The sequence below is a fragment of the Artemia sp. Qi Xiang Cuo genome, chromosome 5 (genome assembly GCF_049724085.1).
Source record: "Artemia sp. Qi Xiang Cuo chromosome 5, ASM4972408v1, whole genome shotgun sequence".
Lineage (NCBI taxonomy): Eukaryota > Metazoa > Arthropoda > Branchiopoda > Anostraca > Artemiidae > Artemia > Artemia sp. Qi Xiang Cuo.
In genome coordinates, this window is record NC_142798.1 from 34,962,114 (window position 1) to 34,982,165 (window position 20,052).

Here is a 20,052-nt window from a genome sequence, read left to right on the forward strand (position 1 = left end):
AGCGAATATTTTTAGGTAATTTCTATTAATAATCACCGCCTTTGAAACTCAAAATGCTATTTTTTCTAATCTTTGATATTTTCTATGCATTCACCCCTATCTCTTCGCCGCTATCACATAAGCGAATATTTTTCATGGGTAATTTCAATTAATGCTCACCATTTGAAACTCAAAATCCCCTATTTTTCACAATTGAATATCAAAAAGTTTCAAGAGAAGGAACTGAGAGAGAGATTATTCACATTTATCTATTTGTCACATATGGATCCCGTAATTTGCGCAAGGATATTTTAAAATAGCCTTCAATCTTACAACCCTTGCCAATATTTTAGTGATGTGGAAACATTGTTGGCGAAATACTGAGTTAACGGTTTACAGCATTTAAGTGTACTGTTTTCTCGTCTGAAGTTTAGGCTTTTCATTTCACCCCCTCGCGCGGTGGCCTACAATACGGGCCGCGGAGCCGGGAAGGCGCCGGTGGGTCCGGGGAGTGCAGTGGGGGCATGGTTAGGGAAGCGCCAGGGGATGCACCCCGGGTCAGGGAAGGGCCACAGGGATGTGCCACGGGTCAGGGAAGCGTCGGGGGAAGCACCATTGGTCAGGGAACTGCCACACGGATTCGCCACGAGTAAAGGGCGCGCTGGGGGAAGCGCCACGGGTCTGAGCTGCACCACGGCCCGTAAAGCCGCGCGTGTCGTAAGGTGGGGCCAACAAAGTGCCACATGGATGCGCTGTAAAAAGCGATGTGGGACAGGACAACGAAAAAATTTTTTTTTAACACTTTGAAAATAAAAGATCAAAGTGTTCCCTTCTATATCATATCTTAAGTTGGAACTTTCAGTTGAATTAACCAAATGTTATTAAGCAATAATAATCCAAATTTTAACTGTAGGGATGATTTGAACACTTTGAAAATAAGTTATTTTTTCATTTACAGGTTGCCCTGGTTCCATACTCGCAATCTCCCCCCTGCTCGTCAGTTGGAGAAGAGGAGGCACACATGTAGTCCCCCAACAATTTAACATGAGACGATAGCATTGAAGTACCTTTTAATATTGACGAGTTTTTAGATGATTTTTTAACTAATTTCGATAATAGCACTGTTGAGCTGGTAGACTTGAGTCAAAACACATTGAAAATTTTAGACAATTTTCCCCGGTATTTACCAGGGAACCCTCCAGCCACCTATAGCATCACGACTCCACTTCGAACAACTGAAGTGGAGCATTCGCCAGTTATTGTTGAACAGCTGGGGGGCGGGGGTAATATACAAGAGGGAGAGGAGGGTACAACTCTCCCAGACTTTCAGTTGTCCAACAGAATTTTAAATAATATAGTTGTTTTCACTGCAATGTTTGGTGACCCTTTTAATTCACTTTTGTGTGGTAATTTTGTTTATGATCCTATAGAAATTGTGCATGCATATGTAGATAAAGTTCGTGCACTTCTGGAGAACCAGATTCAGGTGTGGGGGAGTGAGTCACTTAAAGTTTCAATTGTTCTGAAAGTGAGCTATGTAAATGAGTGGAAAAGCTAAGTGGATTATAATTTTATAAATTCCAAGATGAGTGGTGTTTATCAGAATTTGGAAATTGTGTGGTGAGTGTGTTTAGATTGGTTGTATCAGATTATAGCGTATCTTGAGAAATTTACTGAAAACGGCAGTGGGTCTCTAGTTCTATTTACTGAAAAATTAAGCGTAAATATAGTTAAAATATATAAAGATTTTATTTTAAAGGGTGGGAGTCGACCAAGGGCAGTTGAATTAAAATATAATCATGATCTATGGGGTTGTAAAGTTGTCCAGCTGATCTGTTTTGAAACATGTCATATGTGTTTCCGGTATGCATTCCTCATCTTAGCCTACGAGCCTCTTGCTTGGGACGCTACCAAGAAGAATTTAGATCACTGGGCTGTGCATGGGAAGGAAGGGTCCAGTTTTCCAATTGTAGATTCTTCTTGTTTAGAGGGAAAATTCCCAGTAACGCTTAGATCTATTGATATTTTTGAAAGGGCTAATGCTCACTTAAATATTGGCGTTACTGTGCTAAATTATGAAACAGAATTTGAAGATGGGGCTTGTTTCAAAAAACAGTGGATAGTATTCCCTGTAAGTGGCTCGTCAGTTGGTTCGATTAAACACTGGTTTTGGGTATAATGTACGCCGCCTAGTCAACCGAATACACTCTGTCATTTTAAAACTATCACTGACATCAGTAGAGTTCTGGGGGAGGGTAAAACTAGGGGGACCCGTTTCTACTGTCCAACATGCCTCTCTAGATTTTGGACTGAACTAAAGTTACACAATCCCATGAGGCATTGTAGCCGCCACGGCTACCAAACAGTGGAAACGGTTTCAGGGGATAGGGCAATTCTACGTTTCAAAAATTTCCAGAACACCCTTCTCCAGTGCAAAAAAATATATTTGGACTGTGAAGCTAAGCTCGCGGAGGTGAACGACCCCCAATTTCCAAACCGAGTCAAAGAACATCAGGCTATTGCAGTGTCCTACGCCAACGCGCAAACAGATAAATCTAACACAATGCGGTTTTTAGAAATAGTAGACACACTGGATGAGGGGCCTGGGTGCTTGGACAAGGCATTGACTCAACTGATTGTCCTGGCTAATGGTGCTATTTCTCGTTTGAGAACTACGCATTATCCAATGGTGCTGTCTGCAGAGGATCGTATCGCTATTAAAAATAAAAAAATATGTGTGTTTGGTAAGGGAGAGTTGGCATAGGAGTGGGCTCCAGGAAAAAGGTTGAGGACTGGGACCGTCCGTCATCATGACAAGTAGTGGCCTGCCATCTCAACGGGAGGTATTCCGTTTCGATAAGTTGCGCAGAACTCGTGTACTTTCAATTGTTTCCAAAAGTTTTTTATCCAAGTTTTTATTCATAACTAAATTAATGACATAAAATTTATTGTAAATTCCCTGTCACTGCATCATGGGTAGGGAGGGGGAGTAGATTGTCCATGGGTCAATAGTTCATTTATGTATAACATAATTCCCAAATCAGCTGAGAAGTTATTGCTTCTCGAACTGAAAGCAGGTAGTGGATAATGGGCATACGTGTTGGAATAAAATCAGGTTTTTAGATTCCTTTAGTTTTTCCCCAAGGCATTGAGTCAATTGATTCAAGTGCAAAAAAGCGACAATTTTGATAGCTTTCCCTTGCTTAAACAGCACTTTCCAGACAGTGAAATGTATGATCTGTTGACCTGCAAAGGTATATACGCATACGATTATTACTGTTCTGGCGCACGCTTAAGCGAGGAGAAACTACCTCCAATTGAAGCTTTTTACAATTCACTGACCAACAGTGAATTCACTGCCGAGGAGTATGAGTTTGCTAAGAAGGTGTGGTCCAAGGGGGATTGTAAAAATGGGTGGGATTATTGTAGACTGTACTTAGCCAGTGACGTTCTAACTCTGTTGGATATACTCTGTAAGAACACAGACCAGATCTATTCAGAGTTCGGGTTAGATATAGGCTACTATTTTTCTACACCCCATTTAGTGATGGATTTAATTTTAAAAATTAGCAGGGAGGAAAGAGGCCTAATCATTGATCTAGATCAGCACCTTATTGTAGAGCGTTCAATGAGGGGAGGGTACGTTTTTCATGGGGACCGCGTCTTATCAACCGATCCGAGCGGACACAGCACCGGTGCAAAGTCAAATGCAGTTTTCTTGGACATGAACTCATTGTACCCCTCGGCAATATCTAACTACTCTTTGCCTTGTGGTAACTATCAATGGCTTGAGAATCCTTTAGTTTCCTGACATTAACATAGTTGAGGACAACGGGCCACATGGATGGTTCTGTGAAATAGATGGTCACATTCCACTGGCGCTCCACGACTCAGTCAAAGATTTTGTCTTTCCCTGTATCCATCGGCCCGTGAGCAGGGACTCTCTGAGCCCCTACAATCGTTCATTGGTTGAGGATATGGGGATGCACTGGACTCCCTCCAAACAGAAACTGATTGCTGATTTGGACCCTAAAGAGAATATCGTTGTTCACCATGTGCTTTTGCACTGGATGGTGAGCAATGGTTTCAAAATCACCAAAATACACAGGGTCCTACAGTTCAAATAGTGACCCTATTTGAGAACGTGTATTGACACTTTTGTCGATAAACGCTCTAGGGCAAATTCAATGGTGGAGAAGGAATTGTACAAGCTTATTTTAAATTCAGCGTTTGGCAAAATGTGTGAAAGCGTTCGTAATAGATCTCGCTGCGACGTCGTGACTGACCCTCTAGAGTGTGCACGAATTATTGCCAAACACAATTTTATATCATTCACGAGCATAGAGGCCGACATGGTTCTTTTACACAGGCGAAAGCGGAATGTGGCACTGAACAAGAATATAGCAGGAGGTAGTTCAGTACTAGAAATTTCAAAAAAGCTCACGTTGTCGTTCTTTTAAAATGTGTGAAATGTGCAATGGCCACGGAAGGGGGAGGTTCAAGTTTACTATGGTGATACAGATTTTCTGCTGTTAAAAGTAAATGGGACTGATTTGGATTTATTGGGTGATTTAGAAAAGGGGTTGTACATCAGTTCTTGAATGGATTTCACCAACTGGAATCCCTTACTCTACCCCGAGCTGGTGAAACGTCAAGCCCCCAACCAACTATTAAGATTAAAATCAGAGACGGGGAGTGATTTGATATCCAGGGGGGTGTTCCCGGGTCCCAAAGTTTATTGCGTTGAAACTCATAGTGGGGAAGAAATGAAGGCGTGTAAAGGGGTGCCTACACATTTTGTAAAGAGCAATTTCGACATGAGTGTGTACAGAGACTGTGCAGAAAGTAGCCTAGTACCGAGAGCACAAGTGATTGCAATTCGCTCTCTACAGTATAAAATTATACTGTAAGAGTGGAAAAGAATGCAATGTCGTGTATATCCGACAAAGTCTATGTGCTCGAGAATGGTGTGAGTGTTCTACCCCACGGCCACTACCGTATTTCAGACCGAGTTGAATGCATTGACTATCGCAATCAACTTGGTCTGGATAAATTAACATAACCTGACTAACTACCACCCCAACCTGTTCATAAATTAACTAACCTGACCCAATCTAACCACCTTAACTCAACCTCATCTAACCATCACCACTAACCCAACCTCAACTAACCTGCAGTAGCAGTGACGACAACTATTGTTTTCACCCCCGTTGCTCCCGGGGGGTGGGGGGCCCTACCCGCGACCGCCCAGGGGGGGGGGTCCCGCCCGCGGCCGGCCGGCCTTCGACCCCGCGGCCCAGGGGGAGGGGGACCAACCTTTAAATTCATAATGTTCAACTGTGCTTCTAGTTCCCGTGTGTGTGTGTATTTTCTGTTGTACAAAAAGTGTCAGGTATAAAAAAGTGTTTAAGTTGACAAAAAGTGTTGTACAGAAAAGTGTTGTACAAAGATATGGTACAGAAAAGTGTTTTTGTTGTACAGAAAAGTGTTTAAAGACAATAAGTGCTGCTGATGGACGAAAAGTGTTTTATTATAAAGTGTTATCGTTGTTCATGTTGAACAAATAGAGTTTTCATTTTGATCAATTAAATTTTGTGTCAACTCTTCTTGTTGAACAAGTGTTATTATTATTTTTATTATTGTGCATGTTGACTGCAAATATTTGTTTTTATACAGTTCCGCAATGAATGACGCCATGAAATAATGTTTTTTTTGTTGTTCTTGAATAGATAGATCCATGGCAAAAACTATTGCTACTACTTATTCATTGAGCACATATGATTTACAGTTAGTTGTAGTCCAACTGTTGTCGGCAGCAAGTATCAATTTAAAATGCTCGTCATATTATTTCTTTGTGGACACTAAAGGTCAAGGACAACAGCAATTTTAACACAAATAATTAAAAATCACGATAGAATGTTCTCCGAGAAGCTGAAAAAAATCTACGATTGATGTTGTCTCTGGTAAGAGTCATATGATAAAATAAAATCTATTGCCACATCCATACCAAGACAATTCATAAGGGGACTTGATGTTTTCAATAGTATTGAACCGAACTCGTGGCTGATTATTGATGATTTGGCTGAATCCATTGAACAGTTCTCACATGAAATGCTACAACTGTTCACCGTTCGCTCCCATCATGAACACATTTCCGTTAATCTTGTTCTACACAATATGTTTCATCAGAGCAAATATATGCGAACCCTTGCTTTGAATTGCACCGTCTATATTATCTATCGAGTCGTGGGGGTTTCAATCTCGCTCCTAACACTCAATAATCAGAAATAACCCCGCGCCCCAAAATTTATATTTTAAGCGTACACACAGGTGACAAGCAATCCCAATGGTTACATTTTGCTGGATCTTAATCAGAACACGCCCGAGGATCTACGTGTAGTCATCGACATTTTCAACAAGGGAATTACAGTATATCTTCCGGTGAACAGTAGAAAAGACTATTAGTCGCCATTATGACACTGAAGAAACTACACGAACAACGGCATCTGTTTTCCGTTTTAAGCACTTCAAAACCATTGCTTAGGAAGGCTATACTTAAACATGGTGTCGACAGTGATTTCATTAATCTAATATCTGAAATATTTTTAAATTCAACGGAGGCAATTTTAAAACTGCAATAATTTTTTTGAAAACAGAAAAACCAACATCGTACCACTGTCCGCGTCTGGGCTTGTAAAAACAAGGGAAAAAATTTGAAAAGAAAACGGCTCCTTCAAGCAGGCGGTAGCTTCTTCACACTTTTACTGCCAATAATTTCAGGACTTGTAAACAGTTTTCTCTAAATGGCAAAACCCTATAAATTGACACCATTTGAACTTGTCCTCTCGCCCATCGAACATTTTGAAGACAATCTAAGCAAATTCATTATCGATGAGAATATTGCCGATGACAAAAAACTGCTTTTGCTTCAAGATGCATTGCTTCGTGTGGACAAGCATAAACCATATCGTGAGAGACCCACCGTCGCCGATCCCTCTAAACAGGAAACATCTCCTCAAGATTCTGCAGTGCAATCAAAGGAGAAGGAATTGAATTCAATTGCATTGAAAATTAGAAACCTATTGCCTTTCACCTATCTGGAACAGAGTAAAAGAGTATTATCATATCTCATGTTGGAAACTGGTGATCAAGTTCAAGTCGAGAGTACAGGGAAACGAATCATAATTCAAGAGAAATGTTAGAATCTAGTTGATTTTATGTGCGATATGGTCACGATTCTAAAGGGAATTAAATACAATGACAATAATCTATACGGCTTTCTCTATGCCTCTAACTTCAACAAAAATAGTATTATCACTAGGAAAATTCTAAACAAACTCAAAGAATATAGCCATCCAACAACAGGACCATTTAAAGCAGAAGATGATTCAATATTTGAAGATACTAGCAGCGCCACTGATTTTACAACACCTGTGGTTGCTAGTCAAAAGCGAAGACGAATTGATTCGCCCACCAGTGTGCAAAAGGGGAGTGGACATTACACTACGTGTCTACGTTCAAAATAGGTGGAGTTCTGATAGATATCTATGACCCGGTCGGTATAGCAAGAAGTTTAATTTCCCCCAAACTGCTTTACAAAGCAGTCTACGGCACCACCACCACATTGACATATTCGAAAGAAGATCGAAAGAATGAGTCGAAGTACACAATGAATTAAACTCTCGGGCTTTGCTGTCACCAATATCGACAAACTAAAGCCTTTTTCCCTCTGCATGTAATGCAAACGGATCTTTTAACTCTAGTCACAGTTCAACAACATCACAATGCGCCCTACTAATATATTCTAGTGACACTCAGTATCTTTCGTCGCTATGCCCATGCCATTCCACTACGATCCAAGAGAGGTGTTTAAGTTGCTCGGTCCATTGAAAGTATTCTAGAACAGGATTCATATAGAAAAATTCAATCGGATCGTGGCAGTGAATTTGTTAATCCCCATGTGCAAAAGCTTCTTTTGAAATATAATACAACACTTTATCATAGTCACAATCCGATAAAGGCTGCATTGGCTGAACGATTAATAAGAACGATTCGTCTATTAATTTCAAGATATTGTACTTTGGAAAATACACTGGCTATTATCCGAGATTTACATAAAATCATAAGGATATACAATCCACGATCCCGTCGATCTCTGTCCAATTCTAAACCATGGGATATTCATTCTAGTGACTATACTTTTGATGCTTTTATAATGCAATACTCCAAGGGTGAAAAAGAGAAAAAAAAGAAGAAATTCAATGTTGGTGATACTGTTCGAATTAATAGAACCAGCAATATTTTTGAAACGGGGAATTATTTGTGGAGCACTGAACTTTTTAAAGTGTCCAAAAGTCTGTACGCTAAACCCATAACATATCGACTACGAGGCACCAAAGAGGATGAAATTCTCGGTGGCTTTTATGACTATGAACTGCAAAAAGTTAGAAACACTGGTGAAATGTATCAAATTTAAAGGATATTAAAGAGTCGTACATGCCATAGTAAGAGACAGTTGCTTGTTCGCTGGCTAGGATACAACTCAGATTTTGATTCTTGGGTCAGTGCTGAAGATATTGACAATGCCCAATGATTTTTGTGTGGAATTTGTGGACAATTCTTCCGACCCTCTCTAAAAGCATTTGGATAGAACAAGTGATCTTTGGACGAAACTGGCTCCCACTATCAAATTCGATGATAAAAAGTATGAAGTGGCTATTATGGTCTTTATTCTCAAAAATACTTGTGACTTTCTGAGAAAGAATCGCAAATATGATATAAAAATTAGACCCTATAATTGGCCGCCACCACCAGGTGATCAAGAACAAATTCAAAAAATCAATTGGATGGATTATCCATATATTGAATTACCCTACGATGAACTCACCTGTATGAATGATTTATGTCGTACTATCAATAAAAGAATTTCCGCTCGTAAAAAAGGAGCTTTTCATTTCAGCTATTCAAAGGAGGAGGGCAAGATCTACATTAGTTCACCTATTGCCAGTGAAAAGGTTATTCTCAATGATAATCTAAAGGATGCTCTTGGCTTTAAGCTCAATATAATCAATGGTAAAAGTGCGGGAAACACTAATTTCCTTTTTGCTGACGACCCTCCTGCCTTCTCCACGGACACCTTTATATTTCTCTACGCTTCATGTGTGGAAACATCTCGGTTTGGTAATTCAAATGTTCCCCTCCTACGAGTTCTTGAACGAAAAACCAATCAAGAACATATTCATCACTACAATATAAAGAATCTTCAGTCTATCCCAGTAAACACTTCCTATTTGGAACTCTGTCAGTTAACACTAAGAACTGAATTGGGTGATCCAATTGCAATTTCAAAAGGTTTGGCTGTGATTACATGCCATTTTCGACCCATCGTTCAACAACAAGATGTCTAATAAAAAAGTGGTATTCACTTGTCCTGATATTGACTGCTATGTTAATACTCTTGGCCCAAGACAACAGGGCACTGGAATGGACTACTACAAAGGTCGCTCGTCAATGTCTGGCTCCGGTCTTGGCAGTTGGTTTGCTAAGCTGTTTCGCTCTTCACTACCACTGGCTAGAAAATATCTTGTACCGGCTGCGACAGATTTTGCATCCTCTACACTATACGATTGGGGCTCTGGCAAGGATTTTAAAAAAAGTGCTTCGGAAAATCTTAGGTCCAGTGCGCGAACCCTTGGCGAGAAATTAAAACAAAATGGTAAAGGTTTAAAAAGGTCAAGAAACAATGCATCCCTCATCAGTCTCTACTCAGGACGGAAACGTAAGACATCCCTTTTGTCAAAGACAAGAAGGAAAAAGCCGACACGTAGTGTAACCAAGAAGACCCCAGGAAGAAAATTGTCAGATCGAAACTAGATTTCTTCTCCTAAAATGTCCTACCTACCGCATAAGGATTGTCAACCTTCAATCACCGCCTCATTGAATCTATTCAATGCTGAAAATGTTGATGTGAGTGTCAAGCATGGACACTATGAACAATTTTATCCACAAAAACCCCTCTCCGATAATATTCACTTTCAAATTTATTCCAATGAAGACTACTTTATGAACATGTCTTCAACATTTATAGATTTGCAAATGAAAGTCCGTAAATCCGATAATACAATGCCGATTCGGGTCGATGGAATATCCTATGAAAATTGTATATTACATAATTTATTTCGTCAAATTAGTGTCTATATCAATGGCACGCTGGTGAGCACAAGCAACGATCTCTCAAATTACGCAAGCTATATACAATTTATGTTGATGACACCCAAGTTAAACAAAGGATTGAGCGGTGCCTTCAATAGATATGAATACATCACGAATACTGATAGTACAGATGTACTTAAAATCCTATAGCTTGTGAATTATATCTAGTTTGAAAAATATATCCTGAAATATTCAATATACCCAAATGGTTGCCGCCAAATGTTAAATTAGATTTAAAACTGACGCTTGCACCATCCAATTTCATATTGAGAAAAGAACTTGCTGCCAATCCTGATGTAAGTCTCTCCCTCATCTCGGCAATACTTCATGTACGCAAACAACAGGTTATTAGTTATGTTGCTTTGTCCTTTGAAAAACTGAGAGCCAATGGAAACAATATTAAACTACTTGTTCCTCATACAATCACCAATCAGCGTCATTTTGCAATGGGCTCACGCACCTTCACCGATTCATCCTTTATCAATGGTGAAATCCCCTCGAAATTGGCTTTGGCATTTGTAAAAAGCGCCAGTCGAATAGGATCATGGACTGAATGCCCACATAAATTCGAGATGTTTGGAATTTCATCTCTTGTGTGCAAAGTAAACGGCATCCCACTCTACAATCTATCTTTTGATAAATCCTATAGAACATTGTACGAGTTGACCATGCAAACCCTAGATCATGACTCTCAACTATTTGAAAATGGTATAAGCGAAGATATGTTTGCTAAAACACATGGTATCATTGTACTGGATTTGTCTGGTACACAGGATATGAGTATAGTACGTACGGGGAGTTTGCGTTTAGAGTGTACATGTGCCGACCCATTGGCTGAGAGTATTGCCCTAATCTCACTAAATCACTATGAAACCTATTGGGAAATCACTCCCGAAGGCAGTGTTCTACCAGACTTGGCGCCTAGAACACCAGTCAAATAATCCATGTATTTAATATGGATCCCTACATGTCCCAGCACAAATCCTATTGTCTACCCTCAGACTATCTCGGAAAAATTAAAAGTGTTAATAATACTTTAATTATTGTTAATAGCAGTCTGTCGACTGTGCTGACGGGTCATTGGCTGTGCATCTTTCAAACAATGAAGACGATTGAATTTTTTGATCCTCTTGGTCTACCCTATACATTCTACACACCCCACATCAGCAACTATATCGAGAGCAGGGGGAAAACTATTATTCAAAATCGGAAGAGGGTGCAGGATCTAACGACTAAAAGCTGTGGCTTCCATGCACTACTATATTTTGTGTTCCGATGTCGTGGCTATACTTACAAGCAGTTTCTCCACATTTATAGTGACAATCCTCGTCTGAACGACTTTCTAGTGGAAAATATCCTCTCAGACCTATATAGTATTGATTTCAGTGCCCTAAGAGTAAAGTGCTTAAAAAATGTTTGTGAATTTGTTTATTAATAAAATGTATATATATACAACAATGTCTTTAAATCTTCACTTTTAGATTTCTTCATCTTAGATGTATAGGCAACTATGGTGAACCACTAATGCTGGTAAATCATTTGGATTCACTGTATATTGATCTTGATTGACTACAAAGTCAGGGTCACATTTTCTACAGTACAAAGTAACTTCACTCTTGTCATATCTCTTTGTATATTCAATTATACTATTTGAATTCATATTATGAAATTCACAAGTTTCAATATGTTTATTTAATGCGATATTACATACAGTTTTTTCAAATAGCGAATCACACTCTTTCCCTGCCAAATAAAAATCACTTCGCTTATGGTCATAGTAGACAGTGTCATCACAACGGTGACGTAGACACCAAATTGTCTTGTTACCCTAACAGTTGAATCGTAGACCAAATTCCTCTTCCCAGAATAATTTAAATCCGCGACGATACCAATCTCGTAGAAATAAACTGAAATCACGTTTGGGATTCTTTCCAATCATAGCGGGGTAAGTATTCTCCCACTGATCACATTTATCATAGTGACAATTGGAGCACAGGTGCCCTCTAGGATGAGAGTCACACACCTCCTCAAGACATGAATTACATCCTTTAATTTGTACTGCATAGCCTCTATGTAATTTACAAGGATTACATAATTTACACTTATCACTATAGTCATTAATAATTGTACCATTCTCACATTGATTCCAACTGCCAAGAGTGTATACGCACAATGGACATATATAGAACATTTTTCGGTTTCTAATGTCAACTAACTCACAGCTAAAACGAAACTGATCCTCTTCGTTCGATAAATTCAACAAGAGGGAAATGGGGGAGAGAGGAGTAACTCTGTAACGTTACCTCTTTCGAATGATGGGGGAGCCATCTACATTGAATCCATTGGCAATGTTTTCAAAAGTATATCCACAATATGATTCTGCTTTGTTCCAATTAATATATCAATAAATTGACTATAAGCATTTGAATCACATTTTAAAAGTTTCATACAATAGCCCAATGGGGGAGAATCACTCCTCATTATATTATCAAGTGTTCCCTGACAAGAGAATATCCTGCGTTTAAGAGGTAACTCGAGAAAATCATAATCCAAAATCAAATGTTTTTCCATAAACACTAGATTCGATCTAATTCTCTCTTTCTCAAATTTATTCATTTTTCAATCCTTTCACTCTGACTGCTGACTCTAGACTGTCCCTGATTCGTTAGGAAACACGTGATCCTGTTTTCCCGTTATCGGATCAATAAAATTCCCAATCGATTACGCAATCAAGTTCTTGGAAATTCACTTCCCCTTCGAGTCCCAGATCAATAACATTGTTCCCGTTAGAATTCAATGCGCATGTGCAACCTTCGTCCCGGAGCTATTACACATAGAAACATCAAATAAATCGACCTTGGAAAAAGAGGTCATTGACCCATTACGCAATCATTCTCCCTAGGGAAGCTATGCCCTTATTTGGTGTACTGATCGGAGATAAATTCTTTTGATAACCGAATTTTGTACTGTTCGGACCTTATGATAGGGTTCTACTGTCTTCGAATGCCTCCACACATACCTGCGAAAACGATCCATGACTTCGACCCTGTCAAAGCCGGTTTGAAGCAACCTCGCGGCCGACCTCGCGGCTCACCGAAGAAACGATGGTCTGACAGCCTGTCCGAGTTCCTGACGATGGCAAATATCAGGTTGAGCGATGTGCAAACGCTTGCCATGGACCAAAGTGGATGGAGGAGGCAGACGTCACTCTCTACGCCGAGCAGCGCCCGGCAGGAGACATAAGTTAAGTTAAGTGAAAGTAAGGAGCAACATTAAAACTTAAAACGAACAAAATTTATTCCGTATATGAAAGGGGCTGTCCCCTCCTCAACGCCTTGCTCTTTGCGCTAAAGTTTTTTATTGTTTTAAAAAATAGAGTTGTGAGAAAGAGTCAAACTTTAGCGTTAAGAGCAAGGCGTTGCGGAGGGGACAGCCCCTTTCATATACAGAATAATTTATGTTCATTTTAAGTTTTAAGTCGTTCCTTACTTTCAGTTAAAAAAAAAACTTGTTTTTTTTATTTAATTACTAATCAAAATCCAAATAGAGATAATTGAAATATTGATCGTTTTTCTGCGGTACCAAAAGTATCGTATTAATAAAACTTTATAGTTTCATGAAATGTAATGAAACAAATCGAAAAGGTTTTTCAACTAAAGTAAGGAACAAGTTTAAAACTTTAAACAAATATAGATTACTCTGTATATAAGGGGGCGGCCTCCTTCTCAACACCTTGCTCATTAAACAGATGTTTCTTTGTGCTTTGAAAAATCTTTTTTTTTCCAACTGCAAATTTAGAAAAAAAAATGGAAAAAATTCAAACTTCACAGTAAAGAGTAAGGAGCTAAGAAGGAGACAGCTCCCTTCATACAAAGAATAATTTGTTCAAATAGGTTTCAAATCTATTCCTTGCTTTTCTTTGAAAAGCAATTTTTGTTATTTAATTTCTGATTGTTTATCAAATCATACCCGGGCCTAACCAAGATATAATTTGAGGTACCGGTCCCTTAAATCCCTGGTCAATTGCTTTTAAAATGTGTAAATCAATAATTGTACGTTGATTGGTGCCACCCTACGTTTAAATTTGCAATTTAAATTGTGGATAAAACTTGAATATACTTAAAAAATTGGCGATGAATACTAGTTTTGATGAAAAGTCCTTGTTAATATTACTACTAACTAGTTACGGTTGGATGAAAAGGAGTATTATTCTTTGTATGGATTGAAATTTTGTGTGACTGATGATCTTTTACATAACTGAAGCCATCACAACCTCTACAATGGTATTTTCTTATCGATTAGTGCATTAAATACATTTGTTGAAACACACTGAAGTACTTCATATAAATAGAAAAGAAAAATATTACAATTTGAAATTGCTGAAAACTAAGTTCCTAGCAGTATTTGCCACCCAAAAAAAAATTCTGGCCGGGCTGATGATGACCTGCCTTGCCTTTTCCACCTCTGTGCTGGTAGATTTGGGAGTGAAAAATTTTAGATGTATAGAGAAACATTTTAATTAATTCCTACTCCCCCCCCCTACCTCTTTCAAAATTTATCTGAAGCTTCATGAAGAGTAATCAGTTTGCCCATTGGAATGTACTTTTGTATGTATCTACCCTACCCCAACCTAGGCAATGACTCGCCCCTCTTTCATTATAGCTGATACGCAACTACAGATCACCAAACGTAGCCTGATTTCATTACAAATAAAGCGAATCAACTTGGTTTAATCCAGGACGGCCACCGTGTGGTATTACTTTCTTTGTAACTGGGAAGCCTAAAATATATTTATTGATATTTTTAACTCAATTAGCTTTTCAGGATTTTAAATTGATTGCAAATTCGTCGTTTTCATGGTAAAGTCGTAGTTTGGTGCCCTAAACCACCTAAACTGTCACCCAACCACCACTGCTATTTTTGGGTCTGCCCCCTCCCCCTGGAAAATTTTCTGCCGGCGTCCTTGATAGAGTTGCTTTTCTCCCAAAGATTACTAACCTGTGGCAGTTTTCATGGAATGTTTAAAAACAATATCCCAGCCTTTTTTTGACGCGTCACTAGTTAAATATATATATATATATATATATATATATATATATATATATATATATATATATATATATATATATATATATATATATATATATATATATATATATATATATATATATATATATATATATATATATATATATATATATATATATATATATATATATATATATATATATATCAACTGTGATCAACTGTTTAGGTTTATAAATAAAAATATCTGACCACCACTCAAGCTCCTAAATAACATTAGATGTCACATTCAGTTCGGCTGAAAAATCACCCTGTATTATTTATTCATTGTTGTTTATTAATGCTAAATGTTGTAAACTCTGCCAAACTTGCCGCACTAAAAAAAATACTAAGGTCTTAATGCTAAAGTTTAAAAAAGGCCCTTAATCTATTTTTGGCTTGAAAGGAAGGTTAGAATAAGGATTTCTAGCGATTCACCAATTTTAAAATTGGTAGGAAGTTTTTGGAAAGCTGCTTAGAAACCTAATCCGGAACTTTTTCAGTGTTTCTTTACGGAAGAGAAACACGCATAGATTGCAGATTTTATGTAAGTTCCAAAAATTGTATTCTTTGACATGGAACTATAACCAGGGGTGGCTCGAAGGGGGGGGGGCGAGGGGGGGGGGGGGGGGTTGATACACCCCCCTGCCTCTTGCTAAGTTGTATCAGTCGTTTATTTTGGCCTCATCCAGGTCCCGAGCGCTCATCTCAGTCAGTGACAGTCCGAGTCATTTTTCTTCCTCCTGGAAAGACTTTCACTCAAAGACAAGATCGTTTAAATTAAACCAGGTTTCATAACCCCTTTAGGTCTCTGGTAAAATGATTCCCAAAGGGACTGGACTGGCAGCGGCTCGCTTTGTTTCAAAACCTGTTCTTACTCGCATATAATTTTTGTCCCAAAGGGACTGGACTGGCAGCAACTCGCTTTGTTTCAAAACCTGTTCTTACTCGCATATAATTTGTGTCTGTCTCAGATAGGTCGTTCAGATTTAGCCTGTCAACATTATTGTAGACTAGATGTTAAAGTGAAGTCTGACTGGATAACATGAATAAACTGAAAGTAAAAAACAAGGTCACGTGCATGGACTATGGGTCAAACTTTGACTACGAGTGGAAAAGAAGGCATGAAATTTCTAAACACAATGGAAAAGCAATCAGAATTCAAATGACAGGAGCCCCGCGAAACCCCTTTGAAGCAAGAATATCTAGGACAGTGAAAAAAGCTCGATTACAAAACAAAGTCTGAGGTTGAGTTTCTTGTGTTAAAGAAGGTTATAGTGATAGAAATCTTTCTTTAGGTTTTGTTATTGTTATTAAATTTAATAGTTTGTTTTAGTTCCTTTTTTTGGGGGGGGGGGGAGGGACAAGACGGAGCCCTATTTGGAAAAGTTTTATGAGTGGGTAAGAGATAGCAACCTTAAGAAGAGTTTCCTGTGGGGGAACGACGTCCTTTTCTACGGTTAAGGCAAGTTTTTTATAATGGAAAAGTTTTAGGTAGTGTATGGTGACTTATTGTGTGTCCAGTTCGGCTGCTAATTGATATCTAAAAAAGTGTAGGTGACGCATAAAAGTTAAGGATTAGATTTGTTGCTTAAAGTAAATCTGTTGTCACTGAGAGGAGAGGAGGTGGGATTTAAAAAAAAATAAAAAAAATAGGCGTATTGTCGAAGTAAAAACAAGACCAAAGATTTCAATGGGATCCCAAAAATGGAATATTTATTGGACTTCTTGGTCCAGACAATCGGGTTTGTAGATTTCCGGTCTTCGCCAGACCCGTAAGCATGTTAGCATTTATCCCTAATCAACCGCTTGAAAATGTAAAAAAAAAAATGATACCGAAGTGGGGATAAACTAGCTTTTCAGTCGTATGACTATGCAAGTGCAATGTCTGGTCAGTCTAATGGAGCCCAGCTGAAATTATTGGAACTTCTCAGTCGCCGTGTGCCTTATATACCCTGCCAGGCCCACAGACTAAACACCGTGATAGAGCATAGTTGCAATTCATCTCTCTTGATAGCCGAGCTTTTCAATATCCTCGAAGAAATGTATGTGTTCTTCTCTTCATCTACGAAGCGTTTTGCCGCCCTTAAAGAAAAACTCTCTTCGATTGAAAACAGCCTTAATCTCCGAAACCTATCACGGACCCGGTGGACCGCAAGGGCTGAAACCATACAAGCAGTGGTTACTTCGTTTGAATCAATAGTCTCAGCCCTTGACGAAATAAAAGAGATGAAGATCGCCGATACGAAAACGAAAGCACAAGCCAGCGGCCTCCTGAAAAGGATTCTCAACTTCGATTTTATTGCCTGCCTCATGTTCATGAAAAATATCATGTACAAGGCCAGGATTGCAGCAGAAAAGCTTGAAGAAGAGGAGATGAACATCATTGACGAAATTGAGATTCTAGACGCTACGAAGAAACTTTTTGAAAGAATATCTTGTGAGGAAATGAACAGTTTAATTGACAGTGAGCACAGTTTGCAAAAAGGATGGAAGTGGACCCAGAGGCTGATTTCATCAGACACCATCGTCGGAGACTTGGACCATCTCGTTATGACAGCGGAGCTCAAAGTCAAACCGATATCTCAATGCGTCAGTTCTATAGACAACATTTCAGAATCTTGCTTGAAAAGTTGACTACAATGATGGGAGATAATCTCAGAGCTTACCTTGCCGATTTTCTGCCATTTTGCACCTTGCTCCAGCCTCCTTTGAACAACAGTATCTCAGTTGCAGATATTGAGCAAACAACAAAGTTTTTCCCAAACCAGGAAAGAGCTCCAGACGCTACGCTAGAGCTTGAAGTTTTGTTCCAGTTTTGCCAAGGCGCTGCTTGCTTCAGAGAAGTCCTTGGTGAAGGACATCGCCGGAACCGTCAGCTTAAGCAAGCCAGTTGTCTCTGCAAATTGGCAGCGACTGCACCTGTTGCAGTTGCAGCTGCCGAAAGAACGTTCAGCAAACTCAAGTTTGTGAAGAATTGGCTGAGAACTGCCATGCTTGATTCTCGACTGGATTCCCTCATATTGTTGACGAGTGAGAAAGACCTCACCGATGGTGTAGACTTAAACAAGATTGTTAAGCGTTGGTTCATTTTGAAGAAAAGGCGAATCCAGATTTAAGCTTTTCTTAGTTGTGTATTTGCGCAAGTAGTGTTCCGTTTTTGTCCTTCTTTGTTTCTGTAGATAAATATAAATGATAAAACACTATTGTCTATGAAATTTGTAGGTAATGACGAGTCGTAGAATATGATATACAAGTCGTTTAAATGTGGGTTCTCCCCCCCCCCCCCCCCCTGGCCTGAGTGCTTCGAGCCACCCCTGACTATAACCATCTTTTGAGAGCAAATCACAAACACAAGATATGATACGTCTGTATGCATGTTTTATTACCAACAAAAAGCAAAAATAACAATGTAGAAATCAAGGACCAAGAAATAAAAAAGAAAAAAACTCACAAAAATAACTTCAATAACTAGAAGCAAAATAGAAATTAATTAAGCAGCATCAGGGAGGAAAAAATTACAAAAGAGGGTCATATTCTGAAATAAAACTAAAATTTCTCTCACATAAAGCTTCAGTAAGACCATTTATTTGAGATGGTATATTAATACGGCTAAATTTATCCACTAGTTTCGGTACCATCGTGGTAAACGAAGCAAAAATTTACAAGATCTAAAATATGGCAATCGTAGGGTACTACAACGTTTTATCCGAAACAAAGGGGTAGTACCAGAAGGGAAAAGAAATACTGGAGGACTATAACTGTGGTACAAACTACAACGACCCTTTCGATCAAATCTTCCTATATTGGGCGGATTTTTTTCTTTATGCTAACCTCATATTCCTAACCGCTCTATTTATCAGGATTGACCACGTAGAAGAAAGAGAATCACTGAACAAAATCCCCAGCCAATTAACTGAAGTAGAGCAAGGAGGTGAAGCATTTTCAAGATCTAACATAGCCACCTGGTATCGACTAATCTCACATCTACAAGGGTTATTTGACAGACCAACGTAACCAAGACGCAACTTAAATATAAAAATATTTTCAATTATGTTGATCCCACAGTTTATATAATTATCCACTATGATCATTCCCTATCTCACCCATTATAAAAATCCAGACCGGGGTGCGAGTGCTCCGGAGAACGTTTTTGCAGATAGAGAAATAAGCGGCATCAGATCTTTTCACGGGTAGACAAGTCAGATTTCTCTTGGACGCGAAACTTGGCTTCAACGTTGGAACACTAATTTTGAAGAAACTAATTTTAAATTAATTTATTCCAATACATACATGAATATCGGTAGTTAGTAGTGTAATGTTATTATTAGATGTTTTTAGGAATTAAAAATAGGTTTCGAAGTCTCAAGTTGGTTTCAAAGGCATTTTGAGAAAGTTTCTGCCAAAATACGTGTTCCAGGGTAATTGGATCGCTGATGGCAGATCAAATGAGAGGAGCTGTTTGTACGCGCCGATATAAATATATATATATATATATATATATATATATATATATATATATATATATATATATATATATATATATATATATATATATATATATATATATATATATATATATATATATATATATATATATATATATATATATATATATATATATATATATATATATATATATACTACAAAAAGAAAACTTTCCTCCTTGCCCTTTGATCACTTATATGACAAATGTCTCTTTTTTACACACTAAATTATGACTATTGGAAATAGAAATTAGTCAGGATCTCCTTAACTCCTTCCTCCATTCTTTAAGCTGGAGCTTAAGTTTTAATT

The 20,052-nt window shown here is 38.4% G+C and overlaps 1 protein-coding gene across 1 annotated transcript; it reads left to right on the plus strand.

Moving 5' to 3' along the window:
- The first annotated feature begins 17,139 nt into the window (after nt 1–17,139).
- Nucleotides 17,140–17,892, plus strand: LOC148952079 (uncharacterized). The gene has a single exon (XM_089089129.1). It carries the CDS (start codon nt 17,140–17,142, stop codon nt 17,890–17,892), a length of 753 nt encoding a protein of 250 aa, XP_088945255.1.
- The last annotated feature ends 2,160 nt before the right edge of the window (nt 17,893–20,052 follow it).